Genomic DNA, 23898 nt, shown 5'->3' on the forward strand with positions numbered 1-23898 from the left:
ATTTATTTTTGCTATCTAAAGTTCAGATAAACACTTTTGCCCCTCCACCAGACCCTGGTTCACTGTTAGCTACTGAATTTTATTAATTAAAATGATTTTAATTCTAATTATTAACAAACTATTCAATAGAAAATCTTCAAACTTTGCTAAATAAAATTTCCCTATTTAAACTAATGGTTTGCAAATTTTTTCATTTAAATAGCACAAATTCTACTATTAAAAAAAAAAAAATAACACAGAGTCGATGTTCACTCAACCACTGCTAATGCCAAACTCTCTATTTTTTGTATTAAATAGGTTAAAGTACCTGTACAAGTATCTGGCATAACTGGAACTGGCGGCGTAGTACTTCCTGGTGGTTCTCAATCGTTCACACTAGATGGAGAATCATTAGTATTAGATAATAATACTATCTTAGTGAATACTAGTGGACATGGCACATCAAATAACGCTGGTGTTAGTGTAACCTCTTCAGGAGCAACTGTTAGTCTTCTACAGAGAACTACAGCCACTGCAGCTACTTGTGGAAGCAATAGAACGTCTTCTTCCACAATGACTAGTCATCATGACCATGTTTTTACGCAGGATCAAGCTTTACAAACGCATAGCAATTTAAATCATAGTGAAATAAAGTAAGTGGCAATTTCTCATATTATTCACTTTTTTCTTTAATAAAAAAGGCAATTGTTATAAATGTAGATGTATTTAAATGAATCTGTCCTGAAGTTTCTTGTACTTACTCTTAGAACGTGAATAATAATAAACCTTTATTTGTGTTTAAGAAAATTATACAAACTTGTTCTTCATACAGAAATTAACATTATTTTTTTGCTCCTTTTTTATTTAAATTATTAATGTTAATAATATTATTATTTTTATTATTTACACAAAATCAGCCTTAACTGAAGTTTTAAGAAGTTGTAATTCAAAAAATTTATGTTTCTTACAATAAACAATTAAGTACAATAACCAATCTATATATACATTAAACAAATATTTATTTATTTGTATTGTTGCTTATAATATACATTTCTATAGCTAGAGTTTAGCCTTTGCTAGTAATAACATTTATGAGAAGAAATAGGCACTCCCCATTACTTCCAAACTTGGGGGGGGGGAATAATAAAATACCTATTTAACATTCTCGTTCATAACTTATTATAGAAAGAACATTCCAGCATGAAGTGAATGATGTTATCTTTTTTACTTTCAACACAAGTAAAACAAAACCTTTCATGTCAAATAATAAGCCTTTTAATTTGAATTTAATTTATGGGATTCGTTTGCCCATACTCCGCAAAACACTTCGTCATTCACTTCCACTCTGTTCTGCCTCTAGCTACCCTAGGCCAGGTTGCTTCACAGCAAATCTTTTTCATTTCCTTATCCCAAACGGTAGTTGGACGTCCTCTTCCTTTTTCCCACAACCTAGGAGTCCACTCTATTAGCATCTTCGCCCACCTTACCTCTCCTCACATAATGTGTCCTACCCATTTCCACTTCCTTCTCGCCACTCTCAATTCTCTCTATTATCTCAATTCTCTCAACTCTCTATTATGTCCGTCATTTCCGTTATGATTCTAACCCAAATGTTCCTTTTCCGATGCCGCTTTGTTATGTCCAGCATATACCATTGTTCGTACAGCTATCAATTTATTCATTGTTCTCGTATCGAAAGTCTCCAGACATACAATACGGGCAATACAAGTTTTTCCCAAAGCTTAACCTTTGGCTTCACATTAACTTGGGATTTGAAGAAGAGTTTAAGGGCATACATTTTCTCCTACCTAAAATACATCTTCTGGTTATTTCAGGAAACTGACCTTCTGTACTTATTTTGTGATGGAAATGTATGACATCCACTCTCTTTATCTGGATGTTATTTACAATCATGTTTTCCGGTGGACAGCTAAAAGAGATGAGTTGAGTTTTGGACGGGTTTACAGTCAAACTTATCATTGATGCATTAATTTCTTAATTCTCTTTTTCTTCCAATTTAGATAACTAAAAAGGTTTCATCTGCTAAGTCTAAGTGATTCAACCAAGAACCATCCACTCGAATTCCTTTACCAGTCCAATCCAAATAATTAAAAACACCCTGAAGAAGCAAAGCAAACAATTTCGGGGAACTTAAATCCCGTTGCCTCATCTATGGCTTTTGCATTTTTGTATAAATCTTAAATAATTTAACTATTTTGTAGTCAGTGTTTTTCTCCTTTAATGAATTTGATAATTCTCTCAATTTTCACACAATCAAAAGCCTTACGGAAATCTATAAAAAGTAGGTATAAGGGAAAATTGTAAACCTTTGATTTATGAATTAAATGTGTGATACACGGTAGAGAACTTTGGTCTAAAACCGGCTTGTTTTATTGTGAAGTAGCGGTCTATTTACTGTTCAGCCTGTTAAATAAAATATTCATAAATATTTTATGTGTTGTAGAAAGAAGACTTATTTGTTTATAGTTGGCTAAATCTTTTCTACCGCCGTTCTTGAATGGTATTATTAGTTTAGCCCAATGGCTAGGTACCACTGCCTTCTCTAGACATTCATTATAAAACTGAATTAGGAAGACAATACTATTTTGCCTCCTGCTTTAATTACTTCAGCTGGGACGTCATTCACCCGTGCTGCTTTGCCATGTTTCATAGATTTTATTGCATATTCTATTTCAGTTATTTTGGGTTCCAATTCCTGTTTAATTTCCGGCTTTAACACCGCTGCTGAATAATTAACATCTTCGTCTTTGTAGAGATAAGCAAAATATTCTTTATTCCTTCCTAGAATAAGATGATTCCCTCTAAGCTCTTCTCCGTTCTTACTATTAATACTAAGTAGATTATTTTTAATGCTTCTCTTACACTTTAGTTTACCTGAACCCTGCAATGCCTCCACTATATTGTTTATTCTGTTTTCCAGCAACTATATTGACAGTTCTTTCCTAATACGAGTAGCTTTGCAGAGTTCTGTATACTTAACGCATTCAGTTTTCGTTTTCTTCATTTTCCTTCTTTTTTCAAACATTCTTTTTACCCTATTAGGTAGTTTCCTTCACTTAAAATCCTTACATCTTACACCTTCTAGAATATCTGTTGCTTCTAACAATGCCTTGTTGAAATCATTTAATTTACTTCCTATTTTACTATCTGACTTCATTTGCAATCCTTCACTCAATTTGGCTTCGAACTCCTCTTTATTCAAACTTATAAAGGAGGAACTAGGTTGGTATTTTTTATTTCTAATGCTTTTCCTTGAAAATTTGTTGTCCTTCACCCTTGCTCCTACAGGTCTGTGATCACTGCCTATATCTAAGACCGTGAATGGTAGCATCAAATTTATGCAATTGCTCGTGATACAAACATCATTAGTACTTTTCTTCTGAGAAGAAAGTGTGTTCCGTCAGTGAATTTTCTGTGAAGACGGTGCGGTTGTTTATCTGTCATGTTTTTTTATAGCAGTTTTTGTTCTCTTACTGTCTGAACTGCCACAAGTTTAATAACAATCTATATGTACGAATTTTACGATAATGCTCGGGAGAATGGGTGCTGTAAGACCAAACAAATACTCGTTGTACCTTTAATGTAAGTGTAATAAAAATGCGACTAACACACAGAAACGATGAAGTGATTCTAATATTCTGAAAGCGATTTTCCCATCTTGTGGAGAGCTTTATAACAATCCTGGTTACTTAGTCCACCTTTCTTAGGTTATTAAACTACATAAGTAAAGTAAAAAATGTATACGGAATGCCATTTTATATCTTAACTTATGAATATCTAACAATAATGTCATTTATTGTATTTTATTTAAAACAGGTATGTAAATAGAAGCGGAGAAATAGTCGACGAACGAGGAGTTCAAAAACAACCATGGTTACACATACTCAGAGAAATTAAAGTGGGAGATGATCAGGGTTCTTTGGAAAGAAAAGAAGATGTTGCGACTTCCGACAAAGGTAAGATGAAAAATTCTACGAGTATTATTCTTGTATTACTTTCTGTTACTGCTGGAAATATTTTAAAATTTGGTTTTTCACCGGAAGTACTTATTTTAAGGTCCCCTCACCGGGTTTCTAATCAATGTAACTCACAAAACGAAATTGACAAAAATTTAAAATTTAATATTTTCTTTAGAGGCTGCGAGATAACTTTGTGGAGTGTGGGTCAAATACGGCTTCGGCTTTATTTAAACGTTGTGGGCGTCAGTTCGAAAGGTCTATCAATTTAATTGAACATTTTTTCGAGAAATTTTATTACCTTGTTGAGGGAGGATGAAGTTAGGATTTCCAGTAAATTTTCATTTCAGAAAATTTTACGAATCAAAAGAATTGGCAACATTCTGAGTTAGAAAAAAGTTAGTTGTCCGAAGAGCGACTTGTTTATTTTATTTTTTTCAGATTTTCATGGACGGTAAAGGGGGGTTTACCCCAGCAGTTTTCTTTCAGTCCAAGAGTTCTAGGAACTTTTCACGACTCAATTTTCTCAAAGTACTGTTTTATTACAGTGAATTTATATTACAGCTTTTGGAAAAATTCAAAGTATACACAAAATGTCTGAAAAACCTGTGAATTTCAGAAAGTGAAAGTCTTGTACAAATGTTTCACTACTACTATTATTTTTTACGTGATTGAAAATTGTTTATTTTCAGGATGTGGCACAAAAGATAATGTAGGGAAGTTTATTAACTTGGAATCAGTAATTAAGGTCAAACCATCTTTAAATAACGAAAAAACTGATGGAGTTTGGCATTCTATGACTTCTACACCTCCTTCAGCGACTGTTTTAAGTGTTAAATCTACTCCTACAGGTAGTTAATCTAAATTTTTGCTTTTCAATAGTGGATGTGATATATCATGTGAGGGAGCGGAAAATTACGACCCAGAGTCACACTACTGAACTATCTAGCAGTGGATTAAAACTAGTCTGGAAGGACAGTGGTTAAGGGTTAAAATCAAAAACTGCTCGAAAAAGCATGTGGTTGAAAAACACCCAGCTTTGACAATTTGTTCCTCTTATTCTATAAATATAAAATCCTCAATTTTCTATAAAATAAAGGTCATATTTTTCGTTTTTCGTAACACAGATCTTGTAGGTTTCGATAAAAATGAAAAAAAGAAAAAAAAAACAGGAATCATAAATTGTTACTTTTTTTTGTGAACAACATAGCCCCTAACGCATGAACTGATTTAAATGAATGAGGCACCATTCGATTCAAAATATATTAATATGATCCTATTAAAAATAAATGTGTACTGTAGTCTAGTCGCGGTTTAGTTTCTCTCATCCCTCTATTCACAATAAATTTCTGTTGCTTTTTTTATTGGGCAGTACAGGGTTTACTCTGCCTTACCTCTTTTAAAAAGAAATACTGTAATCATAGCGTAATTTCTTTTACTCCGCGTTTGCTCGGCCAGGTTGCCAATTAAAGAGAAGACACTGAATTACTATTACGGCTTGAATTATTAGTCACTTGGACTAATTTTCTCTTTTTTTTAACTTTTAATTTGGACGTGTATGAGATAATGATTCAGAATTAAAACATTTTTTGAAGCTGCCCTCTACTATTTTTTATATTTTATAAATAGTAGCAAAAAATCTTTTATAAATAAAAACAGCCAGCATAATTATCTATGAACGCAATACATTCTAAAAGATATTAATGAACATTTAATGTAGTAAAACTTCTTAAAAGATATCAATTACAATAAAATGTCTAAAAGTACAATAGATTTTACGTGTTTTAATAGCTTCTGCAAGGATTTATGAAAACATTGAAGACGAAAGTTACAGTATTAAAAAAGCCCAAATAGTGAGGGAAATCAATTTAGAAAAATGCGGGTAAATTGAAAAAATAAATTTGAATTTAGAGAGTCTGATAATGTAATCAAACATCAATCAATCAACAAATCAAACATCCAACGGCCAATCTTCCGTTCTTATTTATCTCATTATTAAAGCATGAATAGAAAAATATACTACTACTATGTTTATTTGTTTAAGTTACATAACCCATACAAAGAGTCGAGTTACACATCTGTTGTATATTAAAACTGTCCGGTAGAACAGTTGTATAAGGGTTGATTGTCAAAAACTGCATGAAAAACCATAACGTTGAAAAACACCCAACTTTGAAAATTGTTTTCTCTTTCTTTGTAAAAGATAAAATTCCCAAATTTTCTTTAAAATACAAGTCAAACCCTCCTTTATGACTGTAATTTTATAGCAACAACCTAGATCTAATAGATTTTGAAAAATAAGTTGCTGAAAATGGGCAAAAATTAGGCATTTTCAGAAAATGTTCTTGTTGCTGTTCTTCTTACGTTTTTTGTAAACAACTTAGCGCCTAAACGCCCGAACCGATATTCATTAATGACGTGTCGTTCGATTCGAAATTTTATGTACATTTGAGTTTTTTTGGAGTCACGGCGCTGTACATCGAATAGGAGAGGAGTCAACCCCAAGTACGTGACGCCCCCTCCAAAATTATTATTACTAATGACTGTAAATCTAAGCCCGATTTTGATAAAATTTGGCAGGATGAAAGGGTTGGAGCTCTCCTACGTACCATTAAAGCTACGTTCTGCTTTTACGCCTACTGAAGGGAAGTTTTGCAATCATTTAAAATTATCGTTTCGTGCACGTATATTCTCCAATGAAGAGTTATTTGGTTTGAAAAGTGAAGTAGATTTGCATTTTTAGAGGTCTCGACGCTGTGTATCTTAGTAGACGCAGGCCAGGCCCTCTCTAAAACTATTATTACTAATCTTTCTACAACGCTTAGTCCGATTTTGCTAAAATTTAGCAAGAAGAAGTGTTTAAAGCTTCCCTGCGTGACTCTAAGGTGCCATCATGCTCTTACACCTACTAAGAGGAAGTTCTGCAATCGTTCAAATTATCACTGTACGAACTGATTTTAATGAATGAATTGTCTTTCAATTAGAAATTTTAGATACGGTAGATACGGTTTTTTGGAGTCTCGATAGTATATCGTATACTTAGGAGGGGAGTTTGCCCCACGTAAATGAAGCCCCCTTTTAAACGGTTATTTTTTTTTGTTTTTTTTGGGCGCATCAACAGCTGAGGTTATTAGCGCCCGGAGCTTTTTCCAGTGCACTGCCGGCCTCCGGACAGTGTTCTCTAGTTACAGACAACACTGTCCATCACCGGACAGTGAGCTGTAAGAAGCTCCTAGGAAGAGAAAATCTAAGGGTCAGCTGCTGGAATCGAACCCGGGACCTCCGCGTGGGAGTCCAGTATGCTAACCTCATAGCTAATCTCTTTCCTACCGTTACTATTATTCTTAGACTATATTCATTTTGCTAACTGAGCAACTTGTGACTTCAGCCAATAAGGAAGATTTACTAAACTCTATTCCTAAATAATTAAATTTATCTACCAACTGAAATTCTTCCTCACCGTAGGCAAAATGCTCTTTTCGATTACTAGCTGGACCTTTAGGAAAAAATAAAACCTTAGACTTGAAAGGGTTAACATTGAGTGAGTTTAAAACAAAAAAGTTATTTAATATATTAATTTTTTTCCTAAGACCAACTTGAGAGTCCGCCAACAGAATAAGATCATCTGCATACAGTAGAAGTATAATATCATAATATTGGTCAATACAATGACCAAACATCTAATGGCCAATCTTCAGTTCTTATTTATCTAATTACTGAAGAATTAATAGACAAATATAATTCTTATTAATGGAGTGCAATGATCTTTTGATATCAACAGATGCAAGAGAATTGAAAGAAATGGCTAAGGAGTAAATACGTACGTCAATGTGAACTGATAGGCTTGACTGAAAACCCGTCCAAAATCCAACTCATCTCTTTTAGCTGTACACCGAAAAATGATTGTGAATAATAACCAGATAAAGAGAGTGGAAAATGTCATATACATATCTCGGTAACAAGACAAGTACAGAGGGCCAATTTTCTGAAATAACCAGATGTATTTTAGATTGGAGAAAATGTGTGCCCGTAAACAGTTCAAGTCCCAAATTGATGTGAAGCTAAAGGTTAAGCTTTAGGAACTTGATTACTTGTTTAAATTGAATTATGGAATTTTTTTTATTTGATATCTGGTAATTAGCTTATTTTTAAAAGTCGTCAGTATAAGGTAAAGATGTAGCATTTATTGAATATTAAGGTGTTTATTATGTTTTGTTATATATGATTAAGGCGCGTCAACATCTGTTTTTGGCGCCGGGAGCATTTTCAGTGCACTGTTAGCCTCCTGGCAGTGTTCTCTCGTTACAGAAAGCATTGCCCATTACACCGGGCAGTGAGCTATGAGAAGCTCCTAGGAAGGGAAAATCTAAGGGCCAACAGCTGGATTCGAAACCGGGATCTCCGTGTGAGGATCCAATTCGCTAACCGCATAGCTAATCTCTTTCCTACCGTTACTATTATTCTTAGACTGTTAAGAATGAAGAAAATTGGTCTACCCATTGTATGTACCTGACGGAAAAGTTTTTTTTTTTAAATTTATTTATTTTTGGAAGACGGCTTTTAACCATTGTCATCTTCATTGGAGTGCTATTTGCTTATATAATTGAACAATTTTGGTAATTTCTCAGTAGGCCGACGCCTTCCAACTCCGGTATCATCTGCCGTAACACCTGATTCATGGAGGAAATCTAGGGATCTTCGACTACAGAAATCACTTTCTGAGGAATGTGAAGACCTTGGAGTAGATAAACCTAGTACGTCAGATCTGTTTCCAGAAGCTGAACTGCTGCTAGATACTGATCCTCTTTCCAGAGATTCTCTCCATGAAATGTATTCCAGTTCTAGTCGAGATTCTTCTCCTACTCCTAGGTATTTTTATTGTAATTTCAATATTTTTTTGATATTTTTAAAGTTTTGAAAATAATAATAAAAATGGTTTACTGATCTTGTAGGTACCAGTGGAAAAAGAGAGGTATGACTAGCAGGTTGTTAGGAAAGCGACAGGAATCAGATTCGTCATGTCCAAGCACACCCCTAAACGGTGATCCAGGTATTTAAATAGTTTTTACTTCTTTATTAATAATTCCACACTGCGCAAGCTGATTCAAACGTTCTTATCCAATGCCATCTTCTTTCTTCCCTAATTCATTTTGCAAGTTATGGGGCGTGACTGGCTGTTATACTGTAGGGTATTAATATGCTTAGTTCTTTTTAAATCAAAGAAAATCAACCGTATTCCAACCATCCTTATTAATAATTTGAAGAAAACTAAATGTTTGACGCAAAATTTGTCATTCTCAAAAATTATACAAAGAATTGCAGCCAGAGGAAGTTTTACGACATGGTTTTATTTGTGCTACAGGGGAGGAAGAATCAGAAACGGGAAGCGAGTGCGACTGGTGGCCAGGCATTGGTGAAAATGGCCGATCACAGCATGGACATGGAGTGAATACCAGTGGCTCAGCAACCATAACTCCTCTGTCTCAAATTACGCGCAAACGCAAAATAGGTCTCTATGCTACAGATTCCGATGATACAGACTTAGATGATTCTTCTTCAGAAAAAGGTAATATTAATTTTTATTTAATCTAATTGGATATCCAGCAGCCTTGTGAAAAGTGTGTATATCCTTTCTAAAGCCTGAGATTGAATCCTTGTAATAATCAATTTACAAACTGAAATAACTTACAAGTTTGTCTAATCATTCAATAGAAGTACTCACAGTGTTGAAACTTAATCACCTCTGTCTAACTGATGAAATATGCATACTTATTGTAAAGTACTCATTTTTCATATAATATTGTTATATTATCATGTCCACGGCCTAGCTAAAGTGGTGACGGGGTGGGTAGAAATTAAAAAAAACTAATAATAATTATATAAGAAAATTAATGTTTATTCCGGTTCCGTACTATAGCGAACCTACGGATATAAGAGAGGATGAAAAAAAAAGAGAACCCAAATTTTGCAAATTATAATAAATAAGCAAGAAAAAAGAAGTAATTTCAACCAGAAATATATCAAGTGGTTATCAAAATAAATTAGGCACGTGTAATAGTTACCTATTTATGTAAAATCAAAAGTAATTCCTAATGTAATAAGACGCTATGTAATAAGAGATGTTCTCAGCGCTACTCGTCGCTAATCTCCTCTCATCGTACCAGGACGACGTTTTTGTTTGTTTGTTTTGACACTTTTCTTTTGTTAAACATTTGACTGTTAATTGATATCGGTGCCACTTCACTACTAATAATAAAACTAAAAATATTATGATGCTATGTTCTTTTAAATATAAATTAGGCATACATTCGCTATTTATTTAATTTAAATGTATTTTATTGGAAATTTTACAATTATTTTAATGTTGCCGATTTCAATCGGTAACAATACGAGGGTCGTTTGAAAAGTCCGTGCAAAAATAAAAACTACTTAATTTTTTGGGGTAAACCTTTTTTATTTTTCGACATAGTCTCCTTTTAGGCTTATACACTTCGTCCAACGCTGCTCTAGTTTGTTGATCCCTTCCGAATAATAGGATTTGTCCAAGTCTGAAAAATAGCCATTCGTTTCTGCAATCACCTCCTCGTTTAAATAAAATCTTTTTCCCGCCAGCCATTTCTTCATATAGGGAACAAATAGTAGTCCGAGGGAGCCAAGTCTGGAGAATAGGGGGGATGTGAAACGAGTTGGAACCCTATTTCCATTAATTTTGCGACCACAACTGCTGAGGTGTGAGCTGGTGCGTTGTCGTGATGGAAAAGGACTTTTTTGTGGGCCAATCGTGGGCGTTTTTCTTGCAGCTCGGTTTTCAAACGGTCCAATAACGATGAATAATATGCACCTGTAATAGTTTTACCCTTTTCCAGATAGTCGATGAGGATTATTCCTTGCGAATCCCAAAAGACAGTCGCCATAATCTTTCCGGCCGAAGGAACGGTCTTCGCCTTTTTTGGCGCAGATTCTTACTACCGGAAGAGAAAAACAACAACTATTTACAAGGTAGGAAATGTAGTGGCGATGCGGAGGACCCAGTGTGGTCAATCGCCCAAATTAGACAGCTTGTTTTTAGGGCCTAAGGTTGTTAAGGTCAAGGGAAAGGGTCGGTGTGACGGTGAAGTTGTCAAGGCAACCAGTACAAGTGAAGCAATATGAAAAACGGGGAGGATCTAACGTTCGAGGGAATGACCCGCTGAACGGCTTATCTGTAAAATAGAATTCTGTGATGGCATCCCCTGCATAATTAAATACTTGGATCGGTGCACACATCGATTTGACGGCGGTATCGATGAGGCGACTGTCGATTACGTAACAGTGTGTAGTAGTGTAGTCAGTTGAGAATAATGGCGGAAAGGACAATTTGACTGTGCATTTTTCAAAAGTTGTTTTTAGTTTATTTTTTGGTATTATAAAAGGTATAAAGGAGTTTAAAGAAGGAGGTAATTGTCTAAGGAAGTATATTATTGTCAGTAAAATGGTGTTTTTCGGTTAGTGCCCACAAACCTGACTTAGAAGAGGATTAAATTAATTTTTTTTTCTGATTATTTTTATTTAATTTTTTGTTCTCTTTATTTTTCTTTGTATATATAACCGTTATATAATTAATAATAATGAAATTGATGATATTATAATAATATATAATCGTTTATATGTGTACGATTGACCCCAAAACTATTACACATAGTTATGCACACAACAAAAAACAACGTAACCTCCCTCATGTATTCCTTATGATTGATGAAGATTGGAAAAACAAGCGTGCTACGTGAATACAATCTAATGTCAATAAAAATCTAAATTTTGTAAATGTTTGACCTCGTAATTATTCGTAAGATAATACTGTCAAAACCTAATGTTTGCTTCCTTTGTAGGAACATCTTTAAAAAGCAGTTGTCCACCATTAAAACGAGAATGTCAGTATGCTAATGGTTTACCGGCAAGAAGAGAAACTATAAAAACTATTACAAGTACGGGTAGAAGTAGTGGTAATGAACTACATCAACACCAAGAGGAAAACATAGATCATAATATTAGTCAGAATTATATAGCAGCCACACAGGTGAGTCACTGTACAACAATTACTTCGACAACACCAATAGCTGGGAAAGCAACAGACATTGGTCAAAAAATAAAAAATAGCAACACAACTACACAATCGAATATCAGGCAACAGCAGCCTATTAATAGAAAAAGGTAGTTATATTTACTACCAATTAATTTTGTTATTTAATAATATTTTGCGGCAATACTAAAAATGAATAACAGAATATTTTTTATTGTGAATATATATATATTCTTAAACAAGTGAATTATTTATTTGGCCAGTTCATTTTAAGGCAAATAGTTAAACTATTACCATACATGTAAGTTACTGACTTGACAGATGTTTTAATTTTTTTTTAAGGAAAAAACTTTGAAAAATTTAAAAATCTGACTAAAAACTTTTTGTCTTGTTTTTATACTAAAACTGGTCAAAAATCACTATAATGTTAGGTATATTCGATATAACTTTTTTGTTTTGAAATTGGGATGGAAATTAGCAAAAATAAATGAAATTATATGAATCGTAAACAATGAAAATGTTAAAATAATAATTAAGATAAAATGTAAATTATGGCTATGTGTACTTCTTTAAAAATTAGAAAATATTAACAATTTTTTACCATTATTCTGTTATAATTCTGAAATGACAAAAATAATAAAACAAAAACAAAGTTTCGATTAAAATGCTTCATTACAGAAATGAAACAAATTCTACAGTCATCTTATGAGATAAATAAATTTGAAATGATGACTCATAAATGCGTGTATTTATAAGACTAATCTAATCGGTACTAATGGTTTACATATAGCATTCCGTTGAGAATATTGAAATTCTCATTAATTTTCATTAAAAATTATTTAATTTAAATTTCCATCAGAACTTTTTTTGGAACACACATAATGAAAGTTTGAGAACATTGGTCCACAATTTTCTTTCTTTATTTTTGGATGCCTTTCAGCAGCGTACTCTAATGGCAGAGGAGGACAAAAATTATTTAAAATAAAAAACTGGCGCAAAAAAAATTCCATTACTCCAAACCTTTGTAGTCAATTTGTTGTTGGCTGAAGATAAACTTAAAATAAAGGAACTCATCTGTGAAATTTACTTTTTTCTCTATGAACGCTACGTCCCAATGATGTCATGACTAATGCCCGTGGTCTTGTTTTTAGGTCTAGAGTATGATAGAGTAATAAATCAGCCAAAACCAAATAATTAAAAGCTCTATTTTTAGACAGGTCTGAAAAACATTCCCGATTGGCCATTACCATTTCCAGCCCCAGTCTAGTGTAACCGAGAAAAGCGGGATAAAAAAAAATAAGTAGATTAAATACACATGTATTTAAGTCAAGGTAAATATCAGTAATAAAGGCAGCAAACTGAAGAATACAGTATTTATAAATTAAGTTATAAAGCACAAAGTAATATTGAGTATACTACTTAAAACTATATTATATATAAATTAATTAAAATAATTCCGAGCAAAAAAGTGGAAAAAATAATTAAAATTGAAAGTGAAGTGTAGAACTTACTAAAGAAATAATAATTTTTAAGAAGCGTACTAGTGGTAAGAGTAACAGTTGGTTGCAGATGTCGAAGAGCAAACTAAAGCCGTGATCTATTCGGACTAGCCATAATATTCGAATTTATCTCAGATGAAACGCTTTGTGACCGATTTCAAAACTGCTACAAAGATCACTTTAACTTCTTAGTGAGGGCAAATAGTAAATTGTTGAGAAGTTTCTGAGCAAACGAAGATGTCTGACTATACATCGAAGTTTACTTCTACTCTAACCTCATCTGAATCCTGGACAATAATGTCTAAAAGTGAGATTAGGTCGAGGTTCGTTAACAAAACTAAAGAGTAAAGAAAGAAGAGACAGAGCGAGGAATCCGAACATTATGGTTAGCCTAAATGTAACCCAGAATTGGAATAATCAAACCGGCTGAGATAGGACGGTCATCTATCAAGAATGGAGTCTAAACTGGTCAGTAAGCAAGACTGGCCTAGTACATGGGAGTAAGATATTATGAAGCCTTCCAGAGAAGGAAGTTGAATTGCAATATGAAAAGAAATGCTTGAAGTAGCAGGTTCTTGACTCCGCTAAGTCAGTCATGTATTAATTTTATTCATATAAGGTGTCATCTCTGATGTAGTCACTCCTCTGTTAAGAATAAACTAAGAAGGTTGTCTGATTTATAAATCCAAAATAAGAGCAAAATTAAATTTAGTCAATATAGTTATAGTGAACGCTGAAGTGACTCATGGGAAAAAAATAAATAAAAACTTGGAGGAAGTTATTAATCTGATAATCTCAATAACCAAGGTGCTATTTTTTGTTTTTGTTGTGCACTGGGAGTATAATTTGACTTTCGCGTTTACAAGAGGAAGATTGAATTTATTGCTCAAGAACCCTTTGTTTTTTAAGTTCATGAACGTGCTAGCCATCTCTTTATTTAAATGTGATACTTTTTAAGTTGACTTTTATTGGCGAGCAATAGCTTCAGTCATAGGGTGAAAGTCTGGTACTTTTACTTCATTCGGTTTTTTTAATCATGCTGTTACATAGATTGATTAGTAAGTTATCCAACTAGCCAATACTAGTGTATGACAGAGGGTATCACAAATAGATTGATTGAGATAAAATTTACGTGGATTTAGACAGTGTGAGTTCCTGGGGTATGTATGTATTTTATAAATATAAATTTTGTTATTTTAAAGTATTCAAGAAGAATTTGACTAGCTGTCATTTTTGAACAAACCTCAGTTTACCTTTTAATTATCTTGCTATCCATTCAATGATAATACAAATTTAAAAATAAAACTTTTAATCTGTTGATGGAGAAACACCCACGTGTTTGTCAGGGGATTTGACTGATATTGCAGAGGTATTGTTTTTTTTTTAAATTTATTATAATTATTTCATTAATTTAGAATAGTTGCATAAAATTATTCATTTTTTTCCTTTTAATACGTTTATTGTTTCACTCGGATACAAAAGTGACACATAATAATGAAATCCTTAAGTGTACAAATTAGGATTAGCTAAGAGATTAATCCCGGGATTACTGTACTCCCATGAGGAGGTCCCGGGTTTGTGTCCAAGCTGGCCTTTAGATTTTCTCTTTCTACGAGCCTCTTCAGGGTTCTTTCCAGTGATGAACAATGTCTGTAACAAGAGTAGGAATAGATAAAGAAAGAGGTGTTCAGAGGTACTTAGGGCTCCGGGTGCCAAATATTGCAGATATTGATGTGCTAGTAATAATAATATTAACAATGATAATAATAATAATAATAATAATAATAATAATAATAAAAAAAATAATAGTAATAAACGGAGCATCCTGCTTGTTCGAGATATTGCCTTGAATAGAGAAAATGACCTAGCCTTTTCTAAAACTTTATGCGCTGATATGGTGAAAGAAAAATCGGAATCATCTGAAAAAGAGGCTCCTCATTGTTGGACTCTAAAGAGCAAACAAATCTTGGTATTTGATGTTAAATGAGAAGTTCAGGACTGCTTGAGACCTCCATGGGCTCAAATATTCATTGGCTCAATATTTTAAAATGCGGGCTTTGTGCAACTGAACTCCACAAAGCTCAGAAGGAATTGGTGTGATCTTTACAGCAGTTTTTATTAGTGGCCTCGGAAGCATTCCTATGTACGATAAAACAATATTGGAAGCTCGTTCGTTAATCTCCCTAATGTTTGAACTGGGGCATCTGCTGCTACATCTTCATTTTTCTTTAGCGTTTCACAATCCTTACTGTACTTTAAGCTGCTTTGTGACAAACGCCCTGTACTAGATACATTTTTAACAGCAAAACTATTGTTACTGTTTTCTTGTATGTTTTTTTTACCTTACCACTCTCCCACCTATTTCATTCTGTGTTTCCTCTGCCACACATGTCCTCAACTCCCGTTTTCTAGGACAAATTGGCGACTTGGTAGCTTCCGTAAGCTGCAGATATCCTCCTAATCATCTCAGCTGATTTGGCAGTTAAACGTCGATAGCGGGTCAAACAACCAGGTTGGACCATATTTCTACTGAGTCTAGAGGGTATTTGTGATCACTGTGATACGAATTTTTCACTTACACATTGTGACAAGTTAATTTAAAACAGAATATATCGTAATAATTATATTGTAGGTACAATATATTTTATTTTTAAGGTACTAATCTACCTGGATTGGTAAATGTTTTCTTGGCGCTGAGAAACTGCTATTAAACACCACTGTACTATTTCTTATCAATAATTAATAAGAGATAAGAGTGTGATTAATAAATGTAAAAGAGATTTATGCATTAGAAGTTATAATCGATTTTTTTTTTATTTATTTTTTTTTCATTATTTTTTTTTTATTTACCGAGTGACCTATTATATTTTTTAATTTGTATGTTATCCTCAAATATTTCAGTGTTTCCCCTTTTAGAAGTATTAATAAGTAAATTTAAATAAAGTCATTAAAAAAGTTAATAAATAAATATAAGAAGACTATTTTGCAATATCCAAAAAGATTGGTAGGCTGTGCTAATTAGTATTTTTTTATTAGAATTTTTTCAAACAGTAGAATTTGCCAAAAATAATTTCGTCTCGGCGATTTTGTAAGATTACTGTTTGGCAGTTACCACGTGAATGATGTATGTAGTAAATAATATAAATATATATATATATAAAACTTTTATTATATTATTTGGTAACTATGCATACCAAATAATCTTTATGTAGAGATATTTTATATGTACTGTTTTTTTGTCTCGTGAATATTGCTTAATATTTTCTCTTTAATTGAAATTTTGATTTGTTGTGAAGTGGTGAAGACATTTTGTTAAAAAAAATTTAAAGCAACAATTATGTATTTAAAGTAAAGAAACCATTATATCAGCAAAAGCGGGATTGAATCATTACAAACATTCACACTGTATTTCTCAGGTAATTGGGGGGTCTATATTTTTTGGTAAAGCTGCAGAATGGTACCCTCATACCCATCACTCTCTGGTGTAGGTTTTTATAATTTTTTTCGTTACTATGGTAGGTATTAAAAAATCGCGTAAAAACCTCCCTTTCTATGATCTCGTAAACGCTTGGATTAGTATTTCTGTATATGATGGTCTTTTTCCTGCACACATTTTTATGTGACAGTAAATACTTACATTGGCATAATTGCACTCTATAATAAAACCCACTTTTATACACCCGTCAATCGCTTCGCTCTGCCTTTGCTCCAAACACCACATGCAAGAAACTGGCGTCGATGGTCTCAATTTTATCAGAGCTATGCACCAACCAAGTTTGTATCGATACTAGCTCGTATACTAGGAAGATATAGTGCGGAAAACGCTCCTTAAAGCCGATGCTAAATAAATTTGCTGTTATATTTCATTTTATCACTTATGAACTAGGCTAATGAATTTACATTAACATGTAATATTCAACTTTAATACAATTATATCATTATCATTTATTTTATAAATGGAAAAACAGAAATATTCTAATTCTTCATATAAAGGGTGTACACGGAGAAGAGGCCAGAAACTTCGGGAGGTGATTCAGCAGCAAAAAATATTCAATTCACTTTAGCCCGATTCTTAATAGTTTCTTCTCCAAAAATTGACATACGAGTAAATTAATTATTTGCGTTTCAGTGAAAAGTCGGTTACGAAACTTCCCAGTTTTCTGCATTTACATCCCTCTGTTCTGGGTATAGTTTTATTAAAAACAAAAATCCAAATAATCTTGAAGCTCAATAAATGCACAACTTTTTCTTTAATTGGGTGAGATCCCTTGATTCATTAATCATTGAAAAAATACAGTTGAAAATTTTAACAAAAATCTTCGTGAACAAATTTTTTAGACATTAAAGTAAATATTTCATTGTTTATAAAAAACGTTTTGAGGTTTTGAATGTAGTGTAATGTAATGGTTGTGGGAGAATCAGAATACATTTTTTCTATCATCAAATAAAAGCATTTATCACATCATGTTAATGTACCCCGTATGCAAAACTTCTTGTCCTGTGATTACGGTAAGAATATCTTGGCATGGAGGGGCGGGTGTAGGTCTAGTGATCAAGTACGGTGGACTTTGTAAGTGGGAGATCCCCAGTTCGAATCCCGCGTATGCTGTCATTCATAAATCTTAATAATGGTTGGGGAAAAAGAAATCCATTATTTTTACGTGAAATTCAAAACTTTACTTAAGATGTTTCGGATTGTCCGATTTAGGTCAAATATATGCACCATTTTGTTGTATAATTTGTTGCCATTTTAAAGGTAGCTTCATAATGCTTCTCTCATAGAAGTCTTGGTCCTTATTGGCGGAAAAATCTAGTAATCGATTTTCACAATCTTCTCTTGATCCCAATTTCTTATCACTCAGGAAGTTTTGCAATGCGAGAAAACGGTAGTAATCGCTTGGAGCCAGGTCCGGACTATATGGTGGGTGCATTAAAACTTCCCAACCAAGCTCCCGGAGTTTCTGGCAAATCACTACAGACGTGTGCGGCCTTGCGTTGTCCTGATGGAACACAACAATTCTTCTGTTGGCCAATTCTGGTCGTTTCTGGTCAATCGCTAGCTTCAAACGGTCCAGTTGTTGACAGTAGAGATCTGAATTTAGTGTTTGGTCATACGGAAACAACTCATGATTCCTTTCAAGTCCCACCAAATACACAGTAGAACCTTCCTGGCCGTTAGTCCTGGTTTGGCCACCGTTTGAGCTGCTTCACCACGCTTTGACCACGATCGTTTTCGCACAGTATTGTGGTATGTGACCCATTTCTCATCCCCAGTCACCATCCGTTTAAGAAATGTGGGTCGATTTCATTCCGTTTGGCCAAGGCTTCGCAGATGGAAATTCGATCCATCATGTTTTTTTGGTTTTAATTGGTGTGGCATCCAAACATCGAGCTTCTTTTCAAATCCAGCTTTGCGCAAATGGTTTAAAACTGTTTTATGGTCGATCTTTAGCTTCTGGGCGATGCTACGACTAACATGCCGGTCAACTTCGATTATTTCTGTGATTTTATCGACATTTTCGACGACGGGCCTGCCTGTGCGAGGTGCACTTTAACATCAAAAATGCCTGAACGGAATCGACGAAACCAAAATTGCACATAATTAGCTGTTACAGTATCGGCACCATAAACACCATTCACAATTTCAGCGGCCTGGCTTGCATTTTCGCCTTTATCAAAGAAAAACTGTAAAATGTACCGAATTTTCTCTTTGTTGACTTCCATTGTTAACACCCTGTAACGCACAAATGAATGGAACAAACAAAAAACAGCAAAAGAATTTTTTTAGTGTGAAGTGTCAGCTTGACAACGAGCATAAACTTGAAATTGTTTGATCGATACTTTACGAGATATCGGTCACTACAGCCATCTACCGAGAAAATAATGGATTTATTTTTCCCCAACCCATTACATCATAATACTGTTTTTTAATAAAATGTCATAAGCGGTTCTTGCTGAATTTATTTTCTCTTAAATTATTGCGTGCTTTTTTTTAAGATTTTGTTTTGTTTTTTGCGAAAATTAATGCTGATACTTGATGTCAAAAAATGGTAATGTAAGGCCCGAAAGAAGATTTGTGGTATGTCTTAGAAAATTAGTTCAGAAACGCTTTGAACCATCAAATAAATGTTTTGAAATACTTCACCGATACATATGAAGCCGCATCCCCACATTTAGCTAGTAAACTAGACAGTTTAGGTCCCACTGATCCTTCGCAAGAGAAGCAAAAAGTTCATGCATCCCAAACCGTTGAAATTTTTTATTGCACACAACTGTTCGCGATGTGGATGAAATGGAAACTTCCTTCCTTGCATTTTTCTATCTCAATTTTTGTAACGTTGCTCTTTGCGGTCAATTCATGAATAGCGCCATTTTCTTAACCTTTTGGTTTAATTCCCGTATCTTTATTGGCCTACCATAAACATGACATTCGTTGCATGTTTTAATAAATTTCAAAGGGTCATTGTAAATTTTTGTTGACATAGTCTTAGACATAGTTAGGATTATGTAACTTTTTATTGACTGCTAACACAAAACATAACTTTTTTCTCTCAATTAAAAAAACGAAATATGAATGTTTATAAATTAATTAATTTAGGATTCTCTGAGTTTCGGTACTTTACTCAGATTCAGATACAGCTTGTTCCAATTCCTGCGAAACAGAAACCTTAAACAGAGTAGGTGTACTAGTCATCAAGTATTTAGATTCTTTAGGGTATTCTAAAAATATTTTTTATAGAGTACTTCCGTAATTTTTCGAGATCGTCAAGTAATATCTCTTCATACACATCATATCTCTGTGGAAAAATTAAGCCATACAAGGTTAATTACGTAGAAATATTAAATTTCAAGTATAATTTTTTAAATTTTCATACGAACAGTTCACATTCAAATAAAAGCACAAAAATACCTAATAATAATTCTTTGGCAAGGAATATTAGGTTTTATATCATAACCTTACTATCTTAACAATCTGATGTGTTCCACTCCCTATTATAAAAAAATACGATTTTGTGTTTATAACCGTTCTTTGTTTTACTAAATGTTTAATGATGCCGGTTGCTATGAAAGTTTTAAAATTTTCCCACTTGCTAAGTCATACATATTTTTTGGCTTTAAAGGTACGATCTGGGAGTTTTTAAAATTTGGATTAATTTAAATGTCCTGCAATTTTATACAGTAATATTACTTTGAATTGGAAATAAATACATATTTATGTTTATAATGGCGAACAAGAAAATCCCGTTCTATGTAATGTAGAATCTAATAGTGAATAATAAAAAGAATGATAAAATTAATTAAAAGTTAAAAAACTATTTTAAAATAAAATAAGAGCGTGTTTAAGAGCCTTTTTCTAAAAATTGAGTTTTTCCTATGACTCACTTTTGGCTTTTCGGAGAGGTTTCTTAAGGGAGCTTCTAATTTGATTCCTCACCTACTCCAAAAAAGAAGGCAACCAGGGATTGCTACTATCACCAACTGAGCTGGACGAACAACTCATCTCATAATGTGCTCATAGAAAGTTCCAGCCTCCTTTTTCAATTCAGTAGTGTACCTAAGGGGCCGTACTTAAATTACGTAACGAACGCAAGGGGGGAGGGGGGTAAGGCTCGATTGTTACCATTCGTTATGGTTCGGGGGAGGGGTTTTTTTAATGCTTGTACGTAATTTTTCCAATTGAATCTATAATTTTTTGGTCATTAATGGAAAAATACTAACGATATTTTTCGCGCCAAATTCTACTATAGCCAACCTTCATACTAAGTGATAATGTAATTAAATAAGTAATAAATAAAAAATATATGTTTGATTTTAATTAAATACTATGCAATGACGATATTCCATAACAAAAAATTACGTACATTTGGCTAGGGGGGGAGGGGAGGTTGACATTTTGTTACGATCTGTTACATCGGGGGGGGAGGGATTAAAAAGCTCTTTAAATTGCGTTACGTAATTTAAGTACGGCCCCTAAAGCACCTTGTCGGACAATGAATTCAACATTTAGAAGTCTAGAGTAGAAGTACCAATCCGTTTGATGTTCCTGTAATATTCCAATGACATTAAATCTATTCCCAAGAAAACCTTATCATATAGCCAGAGATATGAGCTCCAGTGCTGATCTTCCTCATTAACCAGGTTACTAATATTCCTTAAAGCAAGTATAAAATTGTAACGTGCCTTCTAATCCAGGATAAAAAGTGGTTCACAACCTCCAAATTCAAGCCTTCCAATTAGTCTATAACAGCGCCCACGTGATGAACCTTTGCTTTAAATCCTTAAATCATATAGATATGTTGCTAACCATCTGAAAACCTAACCGAAGAAGTCCGTCACTATCTGAAGAGGGATACTTCTAAAATGGTAGGCCGAGCCACCACTACATCAAGGCCCGTCGACCGATCTCCACACCAGCCCTCGCCACCACCGAATCCTTGAAAAAAAAAAAACAAACAAAAAACTAACCGAACAGAACCGTACACATCTTTACTGAGACAAATACATGATCTAGGAATGCCCTAATCACCTATTAAAATAACCCTGCTATTAGCATCACTTAAGCCTTGAACTTAATCAATGTAGGAGTAAGATTTTGGAATTAATGGAACATACATATGGAAATTAGCAATGCAATTACATTGTTGGTTGTTGCATCTTTGCTACTGGATTGTCAGCTATTTTAGAGATGAGTGTATGGAAGAAATAAGATACCTTTCATGACTAACCAGACAGGAGGCGAGCATTTAGAAAAAATGAGGAGGAAAAAAATAAATATCGAGCTCAAATTTCCTGCCGCCATACGTTTCCTTGCCGGCTTACATCAAGTTTATTTTGAATGGCAAGAGATTTCAGCAGTCATAGCTGATATATTTGTCTTCAGGAATCACATCCTTGTCAGTATGAGAACCTAAGACAACCTCATAGGCTTGAAGTGCCTTCTCTCCCAGGTGGGCTCAAAAAGTCGTAGAATCCAGTCAAAAGTGTTCTAATTTTAACAGGCTGGTAAAAACCAGCGCATCAAGTGAGACGCTTTGAATAAACACCAGAAAATACTTTAAGGAATTGTAAGCCTAGGCCCACAATTTAGTGATGTAACCTATGCGAGCTATACGCTAGTTGATTGATAAGAACTGGGTAAGGTTCTGGTTTCCTGTTTACGGAACCCGGAACCTTAAGAGACGTGTTGTGCAGCAAGTCCTTGCCTATAGCGAAACCTGCACCCTCAATCACCAGGAATTCATTTCCCCACGACACAAGTTCATGGCAAACATTCGAGAGTGTGAATGAAGTATATGAGATGTAGGTTGTGATGTGGAGTTGAGGTATACTTGATGCAGTTAAACTGCACCTTAAACCGAGGAAAAGAAGTCGCTCTCACATCTTGACGAAGTACTGTTCGAGTAAGACTGTAATTCTAGCTGAGATATTGGGAGCATAAGTTCCCAGAGAATTATCCCCGAAGATTATCCTTTGCGTTCGTCCACCTGTTCTTGGCCATGTTTGGGTCCCACGAAAGTGTGGCGCAGGTGTTGGCAGGAAGAACCTCAGGTTGGACTTGAACGAGACCAACAGCGACTGGGTTATTCACTCGGGAAAAAAGGGAAGCTTCACTCTAAAAGTCCTTCAAACAATTTTTTTCCTGTTATGTACTGAAGTAGGATATGAAATTTATTATCTAATACAGGAATTAATAGTACATAGAAACATTTACGTAGTGGATAGGGTTGGAGCTTTATGTTTAAACATTTTATTCTTTAGATGGTCTCAGCTCTCTGCAGCCGGCTAGAAGCCTAGTGGGTTCGCTAACCTCTATATTGAGATTTGTTTTTTCTCAGTTTTTATAATTTAGTTTTACTAATTTGACATTAAGGACACAACATGTTTCAATTTTTTTAAAAATTTTTTTTTTAAAAAACAATTTGTTTATCCATCAAAGAGTTAATATCCATATTAATTTTAATGTTCCAATTAATAGTTGAAATATTATGTTGAACTAGATTATTTGTTCAAATTAAGACTGTTTAGAAGTTTAATTCTGCTAAAAGTAGCATTTCTCTACGCAATGGTTTCAATTAAGATAAGAAATATATCTTAAAAATTCCTAGTCTACTTAAGATTTTCGACTAGATTCCCTGTACTAGCCCCCTATCATAATAACCTAGATGTCTGTACTAGCCCCCTATCACAATATCCTAGGTTTGTTTCTTGAACGTGAACTCTGCTTTTAGGTAAGGAAAGCAGAACTGTTGTGTAATACATTCGCAAATTTACTCTTACTACATTTACTACTTTTCTATTTAACAATTTCCTCAAACATTTCTTTTAAAACTATAAAAGCACTTGAGAAAAATTGGTAGGATTACATAAAACTAGTTCACATGAG

At 33.8% G+C, this 23898-nt stretch overlaps 1 protein-coding gene across 13 annotated transcripts in view; it reads left to right on the forward strand.

Annotated features, from left to right (window-relative positions):
* Window positions 1–23898, forward strand: part of LOC141457498 (uncharacterized) — an 83848-nt gene that overhangs the window by 50367 nt on the left and 9583 nt on the right. For 10 of the 13 annotated variants that reach the window (XR_012460393.1, XM_074134570.1, XM_074134580.1 and 7 more), the window contains 7 exons: window positions 298–632; window positions 3817–3956; window positions 4649–4807; window positions 8585–8825; window positions 8909–9006; window positions 9319–9522; window positions 11825–12146. Coding sequence is in view for 11 of the 13 variants with exons in the window: in XM_074134570.1 (XP_073990671.1) it covers window positions 298–632; window positions 3817–3956; window positions 4649–4807; window positions 8585–8825; window positions 8909–9006; window positions 9319–9522; window positions 11825–12146 (1499 nt within the window). In the remaining 2 variants the exon portion in view is untranslated. The remainder of the gene's footprint in view (window positions 1–297; window positions 633–3816; window positions 3957–4648; window positions 4808–8584; window positions 8826–8908; window positions 9007–9318; window positions 9523–11824; window positions 12147–23898) is intronic. The other 3 variants (XR_012460394.1, XM_074134579.1, XM_074134576.1) reach the window with 2 other exon arrangements.

Source organism: Rhodnius prolixus, unplaced genomic scaffold (genome assembly GCF_049639745.1).
Source record: "Rhodnius prolixus isolate KJV_2025 unplaced genomic scaffold, Rpr scaffold_16, whole genome shotgun sequence".
NCBI classification, from domain to species: domain Eukaryota; kingdom Metazoa; phylum Arthropoda; class Insecta; order Hemiptera; family Reduviidae; genus Rhodnius; species Rhodnius prolixus.